This window comes from Haliaeetus leucocephalus, unplaced genomic scaffold (genome assembly GCF_000737465.1).
Source record: "Haliaeetus leucocephalus isolate CR32 unplaced genomic scaffold, Haliaeetus_leucocephalus-4.0 Scaffold162, whole genome shotgun sequence".
In the NCBI taxonomy this organism is placed as follows: Eukaryota; Metazoa; Chordata; class Aves; order Accipitriformes; family Accipitridae; genus Haliaeetus; species Haliaeetus leucocephalus.
The window spans coordinates 5,838,018-5,858,185 of record NW_010972598.1 but is presented as its reverse complement, the minus strand read 5'-3'; the positions used below and the strand labels follow the sequence as shown (position 1 = coordinate 5,858,185).

The 20,168-nt window shown below is 41.1% G+C and overlaps 1 protein-coding gene across 1 annotated transcript in view; it reads right to left on the bottom strand.

Annotated features, from left to right (window-relative positions):
• PCNXL2 (pecanex-like 2 (Drosophila)) overlaps nucleotides 1-20,168 on the bottom strand; it is a 157,046-nt gene that overhangs the window by 136,608 nt on the left and 270 nt on the right. The window contains exons 2-5 of the mRNA XM_010562953.1: nucleotides 13,902-14,107; nucleotides 11,276-11,393; nucleotides 8,969-9,005; nucleotides 6,792-8,081 (exon numbers count right to left, since the gene is read on the bottom strand). Of these exons, the coding sequence (XP_010561255.1) occupies nucleotides 6,792-8,081; nucleotides 8,969-9,005; nucleotides 11,276-11,393; nucleotides 13,902-14,107 (1,651 nt within the window). The remainder of the gene's footprint in view (nucleotides 1-6,791; nucleotides 8,082-8,968; nucleotides 9,006-11,275; nucleotides 11,394-13,901; nucleotides 14,108-20,168) is intronic.

Genomic DNA, 20,168 nt, shown 5'->3' with positions numbered 1-20,168 from the left:
TGGGGGGGGGCGGGGGGGGGGGGGAAAAAGCGGAATCGGGGGGGGGGGGGAGCGGACAACACTTTTTTCCTTTCCTAATTAAAGATTCAAACTCCATTTTAAGCAGAAACTATGCCTTATTTAACTGTGGCATTACTGAAGCATCCCTTAATGACGTAACTGTACCTGAGGGAGGTGATGGAGCCACAGACACCTAATCGAAATCACCTTCCTAAAGGCTTGGGCTATTCAAGCTGTAAGAATAATTGATAGAGATCAGAAACTGTGGTTTAAAAATCTAATTGGTCCCATATTGCCCAAAACTAGCTCTAGGGCTGGAACAATTAAGAAGATTTTTTAACTTGATTATCTAGTGGTTTTAGAAAACGCTGCTCTCTTTTCCATTCCAAACCACAAGCCTTGCAGACTTCTTTTCCCTGCAGTGGTAAAGAGTCATAATAACAAAAATATAAACGTGCTGCTTCTTTATATGCCAATCAGACAACACCATGGTGATGAGTACTTCTAGCACTGGAAAGGTGGGCCATGATGGGTTTGTGACTGGTTTTCATGATTATTACTCATTTTCTTCCAAGTGACTTACACCTTCAGTATTTAAATGGAGATAGAGGTGTCTAGACTAGGAGTGTTCTGCCAGGGTACGTAATCGGCTCTACGTCAAACACTCCTTGCATGGAAACTGTGCTGGCAAAGCTCAAGTTACTAGGAAAAACCCTCTCCAAGAGTAAGAGGAGAGTAAAAAGCACAACATGGCAGTGTACCTGCACCTTCCCTGTGGCCTCCTACCAGAGCCATTTACCCCAAGCCACTGCTCCACACGTCTCTGGTGTACACACGGCTGAGCTTGCAGAAGCCCCAAGCTCCGACATTGGCTCTGCAAGTAACTTCATAATTTATCTGGAAATTATATGCCACATGACTCAGATATGTGAGGTGTAACTATCAGGATTCATGGCTAAGTCAGGCTTGGGGAAGGGTGATTCACAAGCACAAACAACCACATTTTGGTCTGTACACCATTTTCGTATTTTGATTGAGCACAAGATACATCCTTTAGTTAGTTACCCTGGTAAAATCCTTATCAAGATAAACATTTCTTTTATGTCCCATATGGGTATAAGATACTTCCTATAAATATTTTTATCTACACTAAAGAGTTGTAACAGCATAGCAACATTACTTAAAAATGTAACATCCCACCACTGACAAATGAGTTCCTAATTTAAATGCAGTTACACTACCAAAATTTCCTTTGCCATGTAACTTTTTCATTTGTGGAACAGATTTTAGGTATCCCAAATCATCTTTGTAGACAAGCCTTTGGTCCACACCGGGAGGAGGCTGAAAACAGCTTTTAAGTTGAAACAGAGCAGCCTTTGTACATATAGTAATTGCGATAACCAACTGTCAGTGTATCTCAACTTTAAAGTTGCCTTATTATTAGGTAATTGGAATGAAATTTTATTTCCTGTAAGTTTTCTCCAAAATATTTTTACTATTTCATGCCCTCTCTCCAGAGTCTCCCAGACATTTTTCCTTACCTTTTACTTGTATATCCCTATCCCAATCTTCACAACTCACTCCAGGAAGTTAAAATGCCACTGTTGTCATAATTTCAAATGCCATCTGGTTTGAAATCTGGTCAAGCAGAATTAAGCTAATTAAGCCTGAGTCTCTTCTGTTCATTAACTGCTCTGCTACAGAATCTACCTTCTTCCACAACGCTAAGCTCCAAAATAGACAGTTTCACTTTAAAATATATTTGTTGCCCGTTTCGCTACAGAGATAATTGATTTCAAATTGCTCTATGCTCTTGTTAGTACCAGCATGAAACAAAAGCTCTACAAGTTGTGAACCGTCCCACTCCTATCTCTGGAGAATATATCCTAAGGACATTCCCAACCCTTTCTTCACTGACTGCTTTAGCAGAAACATCTAGCTTATGTACTTTATTCTCCACCCAAATTTGCCTATTATGCCACAAATACATTAAAAGAAAAATTTGACATTACAGCTGGTCCCCCACCAAACAACAGGAGTGCCCAGGGAACCAGACACAGTCCAAGAACTGCTATGAAAGTTCAACATGGGCACTGAAGAAGCTCATGGGATTATCCATTAATCAGGATTACCACATTAATCCTGAAGCGATAGGAAAAACTAGCAATACTCACTCACCGGACAGGGAGACTTAAGCACAGAAGTAACGCGTTCAAAACTATCTCCTAGGCCAGCAGCAAAACTGGGAATAAAATCAAGGGTTTTGAGGTCTCAGGTAAGTAGTCTAATCATGATACCTGACAATTATGTCAGGATACAGACCTCTGAATTAACCTCATAGTTTCTTTAGAGGTGTCAGCCTTTTGTCATCAAACATACTATTACCTCTTTGATTTAAAGACTGATATTTTAAAATCTTGACCCGCCAAGCCTTACACATCGAGCATTGGATTTAGAGAACTGAGTTCTGCACCCCATTTCCTCCCCATCCAAAGAGGGGCATCAAATGCTCCTTTCTATTTTGAGAGTCAGGGATGGCACACAGCTGCTCCAAGAGAAGAGCTAGCACCTGGCAGGGCTTTGGGTCCTCGGTGCTACCTGCCTGCCAAACTCCCCTGCTGTCACCTCCCACCACGGCTATCATCTGGGCTGGTGACTCAATGCGCAAGATCCCTCTTCCCTGTGATTATATGGCAGGTGACAGCCCTCTTTCTCACATGCGGGGAAAAAACTGAGGAGTCTAAAAATATCCACAGGAGTATGGTTTAGGTTTTTTTTTTTTATAGGAGAAGGGTAATTGCTTGGGATCCAGAAGAACTCACTCGAGGTTGTGGTTTGTGCACTGCCCAGAATGATGAGTACCTTTTCTAAAAAGAGCCTGCAAAACATCTAAATGCAGGCCACGCAGTCCTGGTTTAGGTCCTCCTGCACCGGTCCCCACCACTCCCATGGCAGACTTTGCTCTCTGGGTGATAACATTGCCTGTCCTAGATTACAAGCCAGCGGTGCCAGAGGGGACATACATGAGTTTTTGCCCTGCATAAGTCTGATGCACAGCCGCATTTACTCACCTCCAGACATGTCAGAGGGACCCAAAGCAGCCAATAAACCCAGCTTTCCTTAGGCTTCTCAAAGGCTGAAGAAAATTTGCAGTTGCCCTTCAGCAGGCTTTCATTAGGTGGGTGGTGCAAGTTTGATTCAAAACTGAAAGGACACTGGCCTGAAAGTAATTTTTAGCAACAATGTCAGTGGTACTTTCTTATGATTTAGAAGAGGTGGGGTGGCAACAGTACAGCTCTTAAGACAGCTTTTTTATGTCCTGTATTTTAACGCATTAAATCTGGCATCTGTGGTAGCATAAAGCAAGGCTTTAATTTTCTTGTACTGCATTTTACTGAGCTGTCTACTGGCAAAGGCTTATGCGGTCAGGATGGTAACTCTTCTGTTTCCACAGAACTCAAGTTCTGTGAGGGAGCACCTGTAACAGAGACCCATCCATGACATTCCCTCACTTGCAAGACTGTTCTGACGAGGACATGTCCCCGCCTTCTCCAAATTACGTAAAATGTCAGCTTTCTTACACACAGCTCTGAATTTCCAGCTTTCCAGGAATTTGCCAAGTTTCTCACATTGCCTAATAAACACCTTTGTGGGGTGCGTTTCATGCTCATTTGGACCAGGCATCTATTATTAGCTTTTGCCAATTAGGCAGTTCGCAAGGCTAAAAGAACAAAAAACAAACACAACCAACCTCCTCCCTCAAAACAACTGGCGCATAGCTTGACTTGTTCTGTATTCACACACACACACGCCTTTTTTTCTTTTTTTTGAACAACCACTTTAATGTGGGAATTAGGTTTATTCAGATCTGTTCTAAGATGCTGTTTTGTTAAAGCATATTTGTAATTGCAAGGCTGTAAACAAATTAGAGGCTTTCTCATTGCTAAAATCCAGTCTTACTGTGGGGAAACTGCCAGTAATGACAGTAATTTATTTTGGCAAACAGCACGTTCTGACTCGGCTAGAAAACAAAGCCTACTTGCTCTTAAAAATAACTGCCTTTGAACTACCTCTCCCTAGCTTAAAGAGTTCAGACGGAATCTCCTTTTTCCCACAGCACCGGTCTGAGGTGCAGGAGACACCTCGCAGCGACAGGAGCCATGGCCGCCATCATCCCCGCTCCTGCGGGGCGGCCCTCTTCCCGGGCCTGCTCCCCTCCCAGGGTGACATGTGCTGGGCCCACGGCAGAAACGAGCAGGGCCGCTTAATTATACACGCATGCAGCTCAACTTCACCCTAGACGGGCTTAAGAAAATAGGAAAGGAGGCAATTCAGTTCAGGTCGCTTGAAGTAACAGCTTGGTCTGAGGGAAGAGCAGAATCCTTCTGTTTCTTCCTCAGGATCCAAAGGATTTCAGTAAGAATCTCATTTGCCAGATCTAAAGCACAATAACTACACACACATTAATAAAGTTTTGGGGTTGGGGGTTCTTTTTGGTCACTGTGGAATCTGAGTCTGATTTATTCTGATCACCCACTGCTCGCTTTTATGCGGCAATCTTCCCCATTCTTATTACCTGAGGGTACTTGTCTGAAAGCCCTTTCTAGATTAGCTGCACTCTTTCCTTTTTTTTATTTAAACTTACCTCTGAAATTTTTATCATTTCTCTTTTCCAGCTAAGCCACATCACACCGAAGTCAAATTATCGTGTAAATACTCCTTTTTACGGTTGATGAGTAGCAAAAAAAAAAAAAAAAACCAAACCAACAAACCCCCCCCCCCCCACCCGGCTTGCTGCAACCCTCGGTTTCTTGCATGCTGTTGCACAGGGAGGTGACCCCCCACACCCCGGGGACCTGGCCGGGCTCTCTGGGCTCAGCCATGGCTGAGGTGAGCAGGCTCCGGTGAAAAGCAGGGCTTGCTCAGCACACGTACATCTTAGGCAACCACCGAGCACAGACCCGAGCCAGCCAGGCAGGCTGATCAACTCGATAGAGCAGGACAGAAACTGCTCTGCCCAACAGTCTGAGAAGGCGGGAGAGATGGGTAAGACGGACCCGACGAGAAGCACCAGGCCTACGAGGGGCAAAATTAGACTAGGTAATGGAGAGGAGGGTAAGTAAGTACAGGAGATGTGAACGCAAGCTGCGGGGAGGCAACGGGTTTAGGCGAGCTCGGAAAAGCCTAGAAAAGCAACAGTGTGGATTCCTAGGAAGAACAGAGGGAAAGATGAGAGAGAAGCAATATGAAGAGGAAGACAAGGAGGTTGCACAGGAGAGGAGTGGCTAAGCTGAGAGGGGATGAAGGGGGAAGGGAATGCACAGAACTAGAAATATAAAGTGGAAAAAAAATGGACATAAGTGAAAGATGCAATGAGCTAAAGGTCTAATGCACCAGATAGGAGGAAAGACTTGGGAAAGGCAGAGTGAAAGGTAAATGGAATCCACAGGAAAACAACACATCAGGAGGATAAATCTACTTAATTTTTTTAAACAATGTAAAAGTACAAATTTCACATTTGTTTTTAAAAAAGCTGACAAACTTTGAAATCAGCTGTGTGTTTTTCATGTAATGGAAGGTTCTTGCGGGAACGAGCCTGGAGAGCTGAGACTCCCTAGAGCCTGTCTACGGACAGCGCCAAGCTGTTCTGCTGAGCGCCATTTTCCTACCTTCCATGCAAAATAGGTATTGAGATTACATCCTCTTAGCCTGTCTTAGAACAGCTTATTATAGGATCTAAGGTAAACTAAACATTTTGGAGAAGCGGAAGATATGGGTTGTCTTCCGCTTTGGCCCTGATCTTCTAAACTGATTGCACGGATCACTTGGCAAGTACCCTGAGATTGCACCTGCCTTCACTGCACCGTATCTCGCATCCTCACGAAACAGTCCTGCTAGTTTTGCCTAGAGAGCTGCTAAAGACACTACAAACAATATTCCTTCCTAACAGAAAGGGGGCACAGAGTTAGTTGACAGATATTTCTATATAAGAGCTATAAATTGGATTGCATATAGGTTTTTAAATTAGCTGACTGGGATTTTTTTTGTTGTTTTAAATAAAGCCCCTTTGATTAAATGGGAACTTGCATGGGAAGATAGCATTTTTCATTAAAATACTGGGGGCTTTCATTGAAAACAACCACCAAACTTTCCTCCTTAAACCCCAAATATTTTAGTTTTAAGCAAGTAAAAATCAAAACTCTTACCTACTGAGAATAAATACATGATTTTTTTCCTTTTTTATTTTTTAATTATAAACCAACCCACATCTGTGCAGGAAGTTTAGGAATACGCGTGTGTATACACATACGTGTTAGCGAAAAGTTGAACCATTACCAGTGACAATTCCAGCTTCTTGCATACCTACAGGCACACACAGATAACTCTTCAACATGCACCTGATAAGATGGGCAACAGCAGGTGTAATGCTATAGCAATACACATTTTTGCAAGTTATTTTTGGTATTCCAACAATCCAGCCCTGCCAAATGCATGCTATTCTAGTACAAAATACTAGATACATACCAGACACCTAATGAGGTTAGCATTAGGTTTTCCAAAGGAAAAAATCTTTAAGAAAATAAAAATATTAAAAAGAACTGCAGCTGACACTATCACATTTTCACTAAATCACCTTGGCCCACCAAGCCCAGCCCTTCCCTGGCCCTATTAGCAAAACCAGTTCTCCTCTGGGAATCTGCCCTACTGCAGATCTCAGGATAAGCTGCTATAAATAATGTAACTAGTCACAACTACTTTATTCCAGAAGAGTTGTAAACCACGCATCATACCTCCAACAAGCCCATTTTCCTTTGTCGTCTCTATTTTGACAGTGGATTGATTAGATGCCTTCAACTTTGAGGTATTAATGGATTCCAGGAGGGAGACAAACTCTAGAAAGTTAGATTCATTGGGCACCTGTCCTTCTTTAGCTTCTAGATCCGATTTAGAAGTTGGTAAGGTCTTTTCTTTGTCAGATACCTCCATGAAATTCTTACTTAATAGCACATCTGTCCCACTGTCTACACTCAGCACCCGCATGTGCCTCTTTTCATGAGCAGTTCTACAGGACTGCGGGTCTAGGTTCTGCAGGTCTTCCTTAGAAGTTAAATCCATGGTCTGGACATTTTCAGAAGCATTCTCCCGATTTGGGTCTGAACAAGTGTTAGTTTCTAAAGGAGTATTTGCTGGGTTGCTGTGTTCCTTTACTGCATCACCCGATTCATAGCCAGAGCACTGGTTGGATGACAGCTCTGCATTTAAAATTTCTGGAGTTCTTTCGCCTTCACTAACTTCTGGGCAAGCCTTACCTTTACTGTCATCAGACAGGTCAAAAGTGATAACAGGGATTCTGAGCTGTTCACTAGTTTTCTGACTTGGCCAACCTGCTGTAACTATACCAGACTCGAGGGCTGAGCTCGTTCTCTCAGTTCCCAGAGCCTTTAGGTGGACAGAGCCCGCTAGATCACTGAGGGTGGTGTTTGGTGTAGTACTCATTGTGATGACAATTTTAATGGGCTCACATAGCTGGTCTCCAGGAAGAGAGTTGTCCACAACTGCAACAGCAGTCTCACTGTCTGAGCAATCAAGGTCCTCATGGATATTACCGGCATTGCAAGAACCTTCCACGTGCTTGGGATCTTTGGTTGCAATGGCATTGCACTGTGGGCAGTTACTAGTAAAGCCTGTCTGTGGTGATCCATCTGGCAATTTCTCTCTTTTGTAGCTTTTAGGATAACTCAAATGGTCTGAAATAATTGAATTTTCACTGTCCCATGGCTCTGAAGAAACTCCAGTCCTTAAAATATCACCTTGTGATGAAGAAATATTGGAGAAGTTTTTAGCTACGTCTCTGTCCACAACAATATCTTGGGATCCATGCTGTCCATGTGGATGTCCGTTCCCTCCTTCTTGATTTATTCCATTACCAGAAAGTGTTTCCATAGCAGCTGGTTTTGTCACTATTGCTGAGGTGGTGGCACCTGAAGTGGAGGCTGTAGAAACAGGTAATAAATCTGCTTTGATACAGGGTGAGGTAGATGAAACTGGTGGTGCAGCCTGGTCTTCTAATACCATAACACCTAACAAAAAACACATATGGGAGTTAGGTCTCACAAACACGAACACTGTGCGTTATTGACGTATGACCTTTAGCTAGCAAAATCTGATCCAGAACAAAGGAAGCACAGATGATATAGCTGATTAAAATAGTTCCTAAGCAAGGATCTTTTTTGTTAGCTACATGTGAAATACTATAAAAGCAAGCTGGAATCTTTCCAGGTCAAGACAGGTGTAGCAGCATGTCTATTGAATGTAAATGATCAAAATAGCTCAAGAAACAGCTGAAATCAAAACTAAAACATTTTACAGAATTATCCCCACTTAAGGAGAGATGAAAGAAAGAATAAGCCAGCATGGCAGAAGTTTGTTACATCACTTTGTGCAATTCCTACATGGTCCCGTAGGATATGGTGATCAACCTTAACAAAAAGGAGATAAACTAAAATATATTGAGACATCTCAAGCACTGGAACTGTAGGCAAAGCAAGGTGCGCTGGAATATACGCTACAGAGCTAAAGGTCAATAATCGTAACAGGAGTCTACAGTCAGAAGATGTTTAAGAGCTTTAAGATGCGAACTGAGCATTGGCTTCCTGGTTTAATGCTTTACAGAGGCACAGAGCTTCCCAAGAATGTGGGGGAGAGGCTCTTTCATCTCCCCGTGTCAAAATGGGGGGAGCTACTTGCATGCTCACCAAAAGGCTGCATCCCAAACAGCTTGGCTGACAGCTGAGAAAGCTTAGTCTGTTAAAATTCCCTTGAGATTCTGTTCTCTCGAGCTTTTCCATTCAGCTCCTAACATGAGGCACAACAGAACCTGCCATGGGGATCCTCTGTGCCTTTTTTTTTTTGTGGCAAGAAATGATTAAACAAAGGTTTAAGGGGATTTATAAAGCCTTTAGGATACCTCTGAGATCCTCAATAGTTTCCCGGGTTGACAGCTCCTAAAAATAAAAAGAAACACACAAAATCAGCATGGGCATTTATTAAATTCTTTTGGAAAATGCAATAGCTATCTAATCAAAGGTTAATTACAGCATTGGTAAGTTGCTAACATCACCGAAATTTGGACATGTACCTTGCACAAAATGCAAGGGGTGGGTGACGGGGATGGTTATAGAACAGTCATGCTCCAAATTGCATCATTGCAATTGTGTGTGATGTTTGGGGAGGGGAAAAAAAAAAATCTAAGATTTTTTTTAAAAATGTTTTGCAGTGCCTAATCCAGATACTTTTTTTTTTTTAATCATTACAGAAGAGAATGTGCTCATTTGTTCCACTTTTCCAGCTATGCATTTCCAAAGCACTGAAATGAAAAGTTTAGTCTCCAGTACTTGGTAACAATTTCTCAATGGAAAACTAGTTGGACATAGCCATTAAATTATCATAGAATCATTTAGATGGCAAGGACGTTTTGGAGGCCATTTGGTCCAAATCCCCTCCACCATACACACACACTCAAAGCAGGTACAGTTAGAGCAGGTTGCTCAGGGCCATCTCCAGCAGAGCTTTGAATATCTCCAAAGATGGAGATTTCACAACCTCTCTGGACAACCTCTTCCAGTATTTGACCACCCTCTTGGTAGGGAAAAAAAAACCAACCACGCACAAAAACTATTAAATCTAACTGATCTAATTGTAGCTTTCCATGGCTGCAAGTTGCAGCCACTGTCTCTTATCCTGTCACTGGGTACCTCTGAAAAGAGAGTGCTCAGTCTCCACTGTATCTTACCATTAGGAAGGTGAAGACAGCCGTAAGCTCTTCTTCTAGTCTTACAAAAGGTTTTAGCCTTACAAAGGCTAAAACATCGCATCTGCCTGTCCTCATACATCATGTACCTCACTCCTCAGTCACCTTAATGGCCTCTGCTGGATTCTCATCAGCAGGTCCATGTCTGTGAGAACCCACTGAGGAGCTCAAAACTAAACACAATACTCCACAGGAATACCTTGGGAGTCTAAATTCAACAGCCTAAGTGCATAACTAGAAAAAAAGCTAATGGGAAAAGTTAATGTGGCTCTTTTCTGGCTGACAGGCACCAAAACAAAAAGGAAATAATTATTATTATACCCTAAAATTTCATGGTGGTATCCTGGCAGCAAGAACAGGAGACTAGGTTTAACAAGACTCAATCTATGTGTTTAGAAGTAGGAGACTTGGTCAAGATCCCAAGAAGAAATGGGTTTGCAGAATGGACAAATACCAGAATACTGGGGACTAGGACAGAAACAAGGTGAAAAATATTTTACCTCATAAAAGAAAACTATTAATGTCTGTGAATCATACAGATGCTACAAAAAGGTAAAAACACTCCAGGAAATGAGGAAATAGTTCTCATTCAGATCAGGATTTGAACAGTTTGCAGTAAATAGGGACACGGGGTGGGGGTGGAGGGATATGAAGACAGAATGAAGTATCAAATAGCTACTTATTCAGAGATCACTAACCATCCTCTGCACTGACTGAGACAGGAGTCCTGTAGAAAAAATAGCATGGGATCACATAATTAAAGATTTTATCACCATATACATGGGGAGTAGCTTAAGATTACATAGCATTATTCTGTTCCTTGATTTTTTGAATAGTTAACTCTTCAGCTTTCTCATGGGTGTTTCCTATTTTTTCTTTAATAACATCTACATACATCCCGTCCATCACTTCATACACTATTGATTTAGAAAGCATGGCCAATGGCATGGAATGAACAGACATCTATTTTTAACCTCATGTAGACATCTCCTAGATTTACATAATGTTTTTTATGCTTTGTTTAAATACTCAAGGGACATGTTGGGTTTGTTTTATAACCATAAGTCTAGTTACAAAACCAAATTATTAACGCTCTAGGAGCGGATCCCTTCTGAGGCAATGAGAGGCTGCTCTGATTGCATTAGCCTCTCCTTTCTCTCAAAGCAGCCAAGAAAACTAGTTGCTCTTTGCAAGATTTACAAAGGCCATTTGGTATCTATAAAGCAGACAGACCCCTCCTAAGAAGTGCAGAATTACATATACCAGTTTCAGCTTTGCAAACCCAAACCTTTAGGACAAGGCTGACTGACAGCAGTGGTATACCTAGTAGATCCACGGAATGACCCTTCCTCCTCAGGGCAGACCTACGCTTCAAGTGATCAGTACCTGGCAATACAAAACTCCGTGTGGTAAGCTGTGGACTGCGTGAAGTGAAGACATTATTACAGAAAACAGCATACTAACCATTGCTCCAGGTGAGTTCTGTGAGTGCAGAGCCTGTACTCTTGAACTGTCATGAATTGTTTGGGTAGAGTCATTTTGGTTGGTCTCACCGATGACACCATTATCCCCTGTGTTATTGCTGAAAAGGAAGCAAATGAAGAGTAAAGCAATGCTTCTTACCACAGAGGATCACAGTAAGTTTTGGGAAGAAACTGAGGAATAATAACAGAATAGGAAGAAGTAGCACAGCACAAGGAAGTGACAGCAGATTTTTCCCCTCCAATGCTAAAAGCACAGAGCTGAAAAATACTGTAACCCCTTTTTGCACCTCCTTCCTCACCAAGGCAACTTGCCAAAATAAATGAATTAAAACCCCACAGTATAAAATTATTCTGGTGTCTTCGGAAGTAGAGCATTGCTATGAGAAATGCAATGACATCTCCTCAAACTCCCTATGTGTATATAATGTCATTTAGCCTGCCTGACACGCACATGGATTTATTGACACAAAAGGCTGTTTGGGGCTTCTCATTAGACATACAACAGTCAAACACTACTCCTTTCACAATTTTTGCTTTTCACATCCTTTCACTGTACCCTTGTGTACATATTGCTTATCTAACTGCCTGTTTATTTACCATCCTCCCATCAAACAACTATTTGAAATGCAATACATAATGTGTATTAATATAACCATTAGACAACAAAATAAAGTTGTTCCTCTGGTTTTAGCCAAGGCAAACATATGTCTTATAACATACGAAATTAGTAATGGACAACTTGTTGATCACTTCCTTTGTGGATGCATTCAACTACCCACTAACTCTTTTTACACATATTTTCTACTAGCTTTTCCATGGATATAAGCAAGAATTTTTGGACAAGGTTTACTAATGAGAACTAACACACGTTCTCTTTCTTGGCTATAACACAACAAAAATTCAGTCGGAAAAAAATCAACACTATAGTGAAATGTCAAAAAGTGTGGGTTTGGACTTTTTTGTTTGTTTGTAAAGTTGCTGTTTTCAAAAAAACCCTTATTTTTAAACCCTACAGCTCTATATAAACTATAAAATTATTTACCTGGGGGTCTCAGCCACCTTTCCACAATTTTTTTTTGTAGTTCACTGGCTTTAAAAACTTGTTCAACCAACCTGTCAACTACCAGGGCCTGTTTAAGAACTTCTGTCATCCATCTAGTCAAAATACTAAGTTCTTTATTTTCTGATCAAGTACTAAATAATGGACTGTTGTGCCTAGGACCTCCTAGTAAGAATAGTTACATGATTTAACACACAAGTTTTAAGTGATTCTACCTCTACTTCTTAGACCAAATAAAGGCAAGATAATGAAAGTTTGCATTCATCTCATCAGCCAGTGGGCTGTCGAGAACTAAAGAGGAATAGAGCTTGAAAGGCATCACCCAATCTAAAATAAAAACCTTGTATGGTTAGTGACACGCATAAGATGCATTTCTCAGAAGAGTCTCGATGCAGGCAGACCTCGACACTCCCAGCAACGTCACTGCCAGGAGCATAGCACAGACGTGCATGTGTAAAGACAGAGACGAGCAGTAGCATAGAGGTACACAAACAATCTTGATACTACTTAGCTTCCACAGAGCTAGCAGTAGCAACTGCAAATGCACCAAAAAATACCCAAAGTTATTTTATGCAGAGCTCTCTGTTGAAGCTTGACTGGTAGTTATAACAAACCTACCCAGTTTAAGCTTTGTTTGGACATTTCTATGCTGCCGTCACTGTTGGATGTACCTTATTGCACCATTTTTCACATCTGTCCTAACACTTGGGAACACTGGAAGCCTTTTGCCAGCTTCATTTGTTTGTATGACTCAAGCTTGAAAAACCAGCAAGAGAGGTCTACATTTATTCCAAAAAGTGTACAGTGGAATATTCTACCTATACAGAAATCTGCAAAATGTCAGTACTAGTCTTTAGTCCAATACTGTTTTTACCTTTAGTACCATCTCAACCTGGAAGCAGCCTTATTGACTTTGTTTATTTGCAGCAAAGACATAGTGGTTGACTCCTCAGTAGAAAGGCTGCAAATACCTGACAAATGCTCCCGAGAAATAAAAGCGGTTCTAGCTTTCCTCATGAACAGAACCACAGAAGCAGTCACAATAAAACGTAAAGGGGGAAAGTGACTTATGCATCTAGGTTTGATCCGAGAGGAAAGTTACTACAAGCACACAAAGGCAACATGAACTCAGGCCTTCAAAGCCGTGATATTAAAGCATTTTTTTTGCCAACAGGTGCGTGCCACTTCTCCTCCTCTTCCCAGCAGGTAAGCACAGCAGGAAGAGGAAAGAGCAAGCATTTAAGGCTTCCCCAGAAAACTTCTCCCAGGTTTTCTCCAGGATCTTTTAGCACCTCCCAGACAGGTCTCTTCCTACTGCCTTCACCATGCCCGGCTGCTGCCTCACCCTCTGAATCAGGTGCAGCTCTGCCTGCTTCACCACAAGCATGCTGCGGCCACCGAAAATAAAAGCATTAAGTAGGTTTTTGTTCCCCACACGACTGGGAGGCATTTTCCTACAGTCAACAGGCATTTCTGCTACGCAGGACCATGGAGCAAACTCATCCGTTTTATAGAATGTACCAGCAATGGGCGATGAAAGCCTTACCTACGATTTGAGGGCTGAACTGTGTTTCCTTTTGGAACTTCTGTGTCTTTACAATGCCTTCCATTTTTTCTTGAGAGCTTTGGTTGAATTACTTCACCTTTATCGAACATGAGATGCAGACGGTAACTGATCACCTTTATTACTGTGAAGAACACTGTCACCAAGCTGCAGTACACAAAAACCGTAACCGCATTTGCTGGAAAAGCCTACAGAAAGAAATAATAAATACATAATCATAACAGTTTATTTTGAGAAGATGCTACTAAGATTTTTAAAGTAATTTTCAAACTCTTTATTCTTTATTGTCTATTATTTGTACCTCTACTGAGTTCTGCAACCACAAGAAGTAGTGCATCTTCATACAGCATACTTGAGTTCCACTCACAAAATAGGTCTAAGGATTTGTTCAAATTTGAAACCATTTTACAAGATTTATTCTTCTTTTGATTAGCTGTGGATATTATTTATTTCTTAACAAAATCAGTAAAATCTCACAATTGACAAACATTGTAAAACCTCCTAAGATACTGCATTCCCAGGATAATGCAGCTGCAGCCTTTCCTAAACTATGAACTTATAAAAATACAGACACAACATGAAACATTAGTTAACTACAAACAGGAAACCCCTTTTGAATAATTCTGTCATCCTACCCTGCTTCTCAGTTATGATTTAACAGTTAAATGCTGTAGTTTGATCTCCTTTTTCTAACACTTCTCATGTTCTGAACTATCTTTACCACCAAAGAATTTTAAATAATTAATCAGGATTAGTCAAAACAAATGAATAAAATTCATGTGGAGAGGCAGTCTCTTTGGATTCTTTTTCTAAGGTTCATAATTGTCAATTTGCAGCTGTGTGATCTATTTACTGATCTGTGATGAGCACTGTATTTCTCAGTCATTAAAATTAATTACAGTTCAACTATAGTCTGGAAAGTTCTTTCACAGACATTACATACAACAGTTTTATATGTAAATACTTCCTTACAGTGAAGGGCAAATCACAGCAATGGACACTTGCAGTTATAACTGAAGGGCCAAAGCCTTTATCATTATAGTCATGGAATGCCCTTATGTATTGTTGTCACGCAGCTGCCATCTCACAATGAGTTTAATCTTTTCTCAGGTTTTTGTTTTTTTTTTAAACAGAGCATTACTATATCCCTGCACAATTTGTAGCAGGGGTGGGGTGGGGGAGGAAGATTTTTCAATGCTCGGGATTTGCTAAAAGCCTACTGAAGTTAATTTTTAAGAATGGTCTTTACTTTGGGCCTAAATCTATCATTTTAAGTATCAGCATTGCAGGTCAAGGAGCATTTGGATGTAAAAGATTAGAATTCTTTTCAGATTCATAAACAAACCACACTGACCACACAGGTGAAGGGAACAAGGCACACTTACTTCATCTCTAAAACAAGTCACCACATTTATCTTGATGTTGAAATGAATATGTTGAATCATTTCTGTGTTATTACAAGCAACTGGGTTGCTATCCTGCTGCTACTTTTGGCTTTGTGAGTCTTCATACCTTCAAGACGTACATGTGAAAATTTTCAGGCAAATCCTTTTTGATGACTATTCTGATTCATATACAAAGAATCTATTGCACAAAAGTGGAGTAGCTATTTAGCATGTAGGTACTACTAATGATCCCTGATAAGACAAACATTACTTTCTACAAGTTGAGGCTTAGTCTGTTAAGAGTACTTTGTGGTACTATGTATATACCGAAACGAAGCATACCCTTCAGTTATTTAGCGAATCTGGGCCAGAAAGAGGATCACTTTGCAAGGCCATGCTCTCAGGTATAAGGTTTGGTGGATGAGGTTGAAGAACTTGTGTTTTATGTCTAATGTATTTGCAAAACACAAGTTAAAGATTGCTTGGTTTCACAAAGAATGATAGCCAAGTATCTGTAATGATTTGTTTTAAAGAGAGATTTGTTCACCCTCCAAAGAATCTCTTCAACTATACACTAAAAAGCATAGGCCGACCACTCATTATTAAGTAACAGCTCAGAATAAGCCACTACAAAAGAAATGCTCTATAGGCAACGTTCATAAAGCTCAATAAATATTATATGAATAATGTCAAGAGGACACAACAAAAATAGACTTCCAGTAATGCAGTCTATGGCTGCATAGAGCACGCTATGAGAGAGAATCAAAGGAAGCTCCTAGACTTCCAAGTGGAAAAGAGGGCCAGTTTTAGCAAATGCTGAGGGCTGCATGTCCTCATCCCTGCCTTGTGACCAGACCTACCGGAGATGCGCCCTGAGCCTGCCAGCCGACTCCCTGCCCATCTGCCCGGGATATACAGCACTTCCCCACGTACGTGCCATGCATGCTCACAAGCCTGCCTATGTATAATAAGGCCAGCGCATCCTTAATATTCTAAATCTTGGGGCAAGCTAAGTAGTACAAGCCAGCAGCTTGCTCCCTGCCCACAGGAAGAATTAGGAGAAAGATGAAGGTGAGAATGGAAAGCCCTCTATTTTCTGAATCCGGCCTCTTGCATAAGGGTACAAGTGTCATATGACTGCAGTTCGTGTTCCCAGGTACGGATAGGTGAAAGCTATCAAGTCTGCTTGAGCTAAGGAGGAATTAAGTTATAGACCACTGAGGAATTATATGATAGATTCCCTTTTGATGCAGTATAGTTATAATTAGCCTGGTTTCCTATGGAAACGAGGTTTTATAATCACACCATGTGCCTGTGTATTCATCATCTCTCTCTGTCCCCTCTCCTGAATAACCTTCTAATTCTTTAGCTACTTTCAACTAACTTTGAGAGAATACACCCCACTGGGACAAGGTCACAGCAGCACACCTCCTGTGTTAACGAGAGGAACCCACACAGCTCTCTGACCTTTTGAATGCCACCCCAGTGACAGGAAAAGCTTCAATTGAGCTGACAACTTATTAGAAGCTAGAAAAAAAACCATCCACAAATACAAATTCATTAGAAAGCAGGCTTCATGACATCCCACAGGTTTCTGTGGAAGCTGTAGCTCTAGCTTTCTTTGCTCTTGCCCAATTAAAAACTCTACCATAATGTACTTTTTGTTTTCCAGTAGCTTCCGTTGTTATACCCCGCACCAGAACAGCGTGGGGTCACAGGCAGAAGCGCAGGCTGGTGCGTTCCAAATGTGGCCTTACTACTGCAAATCCAACAGAGTTGACCTGCCCACGCAGGGAGAGCTGTTGCTTGGGGCTTCTGCCCACCCAGAGTTTGCTCCCAGAGGAACGGTCAAATTCTTCTCCACATGTCTACTAATGTTATTTGAGTAGCAAAAAGGCAGAGGTGAACGAGGTATATGCTTCCTAATATAAAGGTGTGTAACCTTTGAACAAAACACCACACCTTGTAAACTGGACTGAATGATTAAAGTCAATTAGACCCACATGTAACCCACCTGATGCTTGAGCACTTGCAGCATCTAAATCAAGATGGTGCTGCACCTGGGCCTCACTGTCTCGGTGTGCTACAGAACACAAACAAGGGAACTGCCAAATAAATATGCAGTCAGCCGCTACCATGAGGCTTGCGGAGATATGAGTGGGAGATATAATATTGGAGCCAAAGGTAAATATTTTTATGTTCATTTAGCTGAACTGGTAACCAAGAGATGTCCATCACACAGTACAAAACATGGGAAAACAGGTAGCAAATAAAATCGCAGGGGCAGTTCTAAGTATGCACCCTACCACACAATAAATACATTAAGTACAGTGTAGCTTACCTCTCTTTTGTGGAGGTATACTTATCCTTACTTTCACAGGGAGATAAAGTGGGGTAAAGCGTGGCCAAATGGGACCGGAAGCAGCTGACACACTGCAAGTTTTATTACAATTTACTGCTGAGTAATTTATGTGCCCACACCCTTATACTGCCATGTTGTACTTCTCCTATCGGAGCATGATTTGAAGTAACAACCCTGTAAGTTCAAGGGCTTCCTGTCCAACAAAAGGCAGAAGAAGCACTAAGCCCTTCTGGGGACCCACTGAAACACGGATGCGCATTCTCTTGTGGCTTGTAAAATAAGCTATAGTACAAGCATTCCCAAAGTTGCATCTCCGAGTCACTGGTGTTTCCCCGGGGCTGAATTCAGCCCAGTGGCTTCTTACAACAATTGCCGCTATTTTCATGCGCAAAACACCTGGGAACCCTGGATTGTTTGGTGGAATAAGATAACTTTAATTTTTAATCTATTATGAGTGTTGACATGGCTGAGTTAGAAGAGATCTCATTACAATTTTGAAAGTTGATTTTAACAGCAATGATGCTCCAAATGATATCCAAGGTACATTTTTAACTGTATATTTACTACTACAAAGGATAAATGAGAAAGAAAAGGAAAAGATGGAAACACCGATCTGCATTTTCAGGTGTGGGGGAGCTAATAACAGAACCATTAGTACCAAAAGGAAGCTATGCTGACAAAGCTGGAGAATTAAATCCTCAATCCACACGACAGAAACAACTTGATACTATAAGCTGCCCGACACTACTGTCGACACGTCTCTGCCAAGCCGGTGTGAAAAATCTAAAAACTGCTGGATGATTTTTGCCATTTCATTCAAATCAAACTGTTTCAGAGAGACTTTCTGACTTTGACAGAAGCATAATTAAGATTATACCAACCAAAGGAAAATTTTAAAAAGTAGTACTCCGATTTGTTTTGACTTTGACATTTCAAGAAATATCAGTGACTGCTTTAAACTGAATCCAAAACTACTGGTGTCAAGCATGTAACATAAATACCACCCCAAACATTAGTGAATATAATATTATAAATAAAATTCCCCAAAGAAAACCTTTCGTTAAAAAGCAGGTTCAAGTTTCTAAGTGGCAAGACTATGTCTTGCACAAAGTTTACAAAGCCCAACCACCTAAAAGCAAGAAAACAAATACTTAAGGACATCATAACTCTCAAGCAGCCAGCATAATAAATGCATTATTCTTATCAAGAATAAAGAATTCCCACAGCAATACATTAGCTCAAGAACACAAGTCCTGCATTTAACCGGATGATTCATCAGAAAGTCAACCAGTCTGCAGAAAAAGCAAAAAGATAGGCAAAGATGAAGCCCAAGAAAGAGAGAGAAAGTTCAGTAGAGAAGTTAGGTTTTCTGCCCTTCCCTTTAAATAATGCCTTTTTTTACCTTAGCTCTGACCTACAGCCTTCGTATCCAATGTTATTTTGTGCAACCCTGAATGCCTTCTTCCATGCTATTAGTTCAGAAGTTTCCCACAAGGAAATAAATGTTCTTTCAGATACATACTTACATCAACTGGAAAAAAAGTTAACCTTTACTTTTTTTTCCTTTTTAATCACACATAATGCTTTGACAGTCCTACAATGCAAGACTCTTGCTGGTTTGCATAGGAAATAGACCTTATCAATCAGAAGAAAGCATATTGTTATCTTGGTTCATTAACTCCATGAGCCATGCTTACAGGAATTTACTGCAATCCATGCCACAAAATACAGCATACCAACTGATTTTTAAAAATACAAGATTTGCTTTTCACTGGGATGGCAGAGGGATTCACGAATGCGCTTTCATTTTGAAAATCGGGCCAACAGCTGACCACGTAGGGTGAAGAGACCTATTTAGAAATTTTATCCAACAAAAAAATATTCTACAGAACTTAGTTAAGAATTTAGTTGAGTCACTGTGAGAACCAGAAGGATGTAAATTGTTTCCAGTGGAAGCAATATTAAACTACAATCGCTCAAGAACACACCAATGAATAGGTGCCGTGATCCAGCAAGCTATACTTTCAAGCTCTTCTCACACAGTAGGAAAACACACAAAAATGGAGCAAAAGTTTCAGGTTTTCAAGGAAAATATTTCTCAAGTCTGGCAAACAAACTCTAGTGATTAAAATTATTTATTTCCAATGTTTAAATTTCAGCACAAAGGGAGCTGCATGTCACGAAAAGCCATGTGACTCACCAGTGACATTCAGCAAGGCATATTAATTACGTGCTATTTGGATTTTTCCATTTATTTACCCTTCTCAGCAGGTGAAGACTGGAGCAGAGTAGGAAAAAAAAACCCGTTTCTAAAAGAGATTTTTTTTTTTTTTAAACAAACATCCCCGCGGTCATTCGGCATTTCCAGAGGCCAGCCCTGCACCCTTTCCCAAGTAACCCTACCCAACCGCTTCAGCCGGGCTCAGCGCTCCGGCCCCGGACTAACCCCCCCGCCCTCAACTTTTGGACACAAACCCCACCAAGCCTGTTTTTAACCCTCCC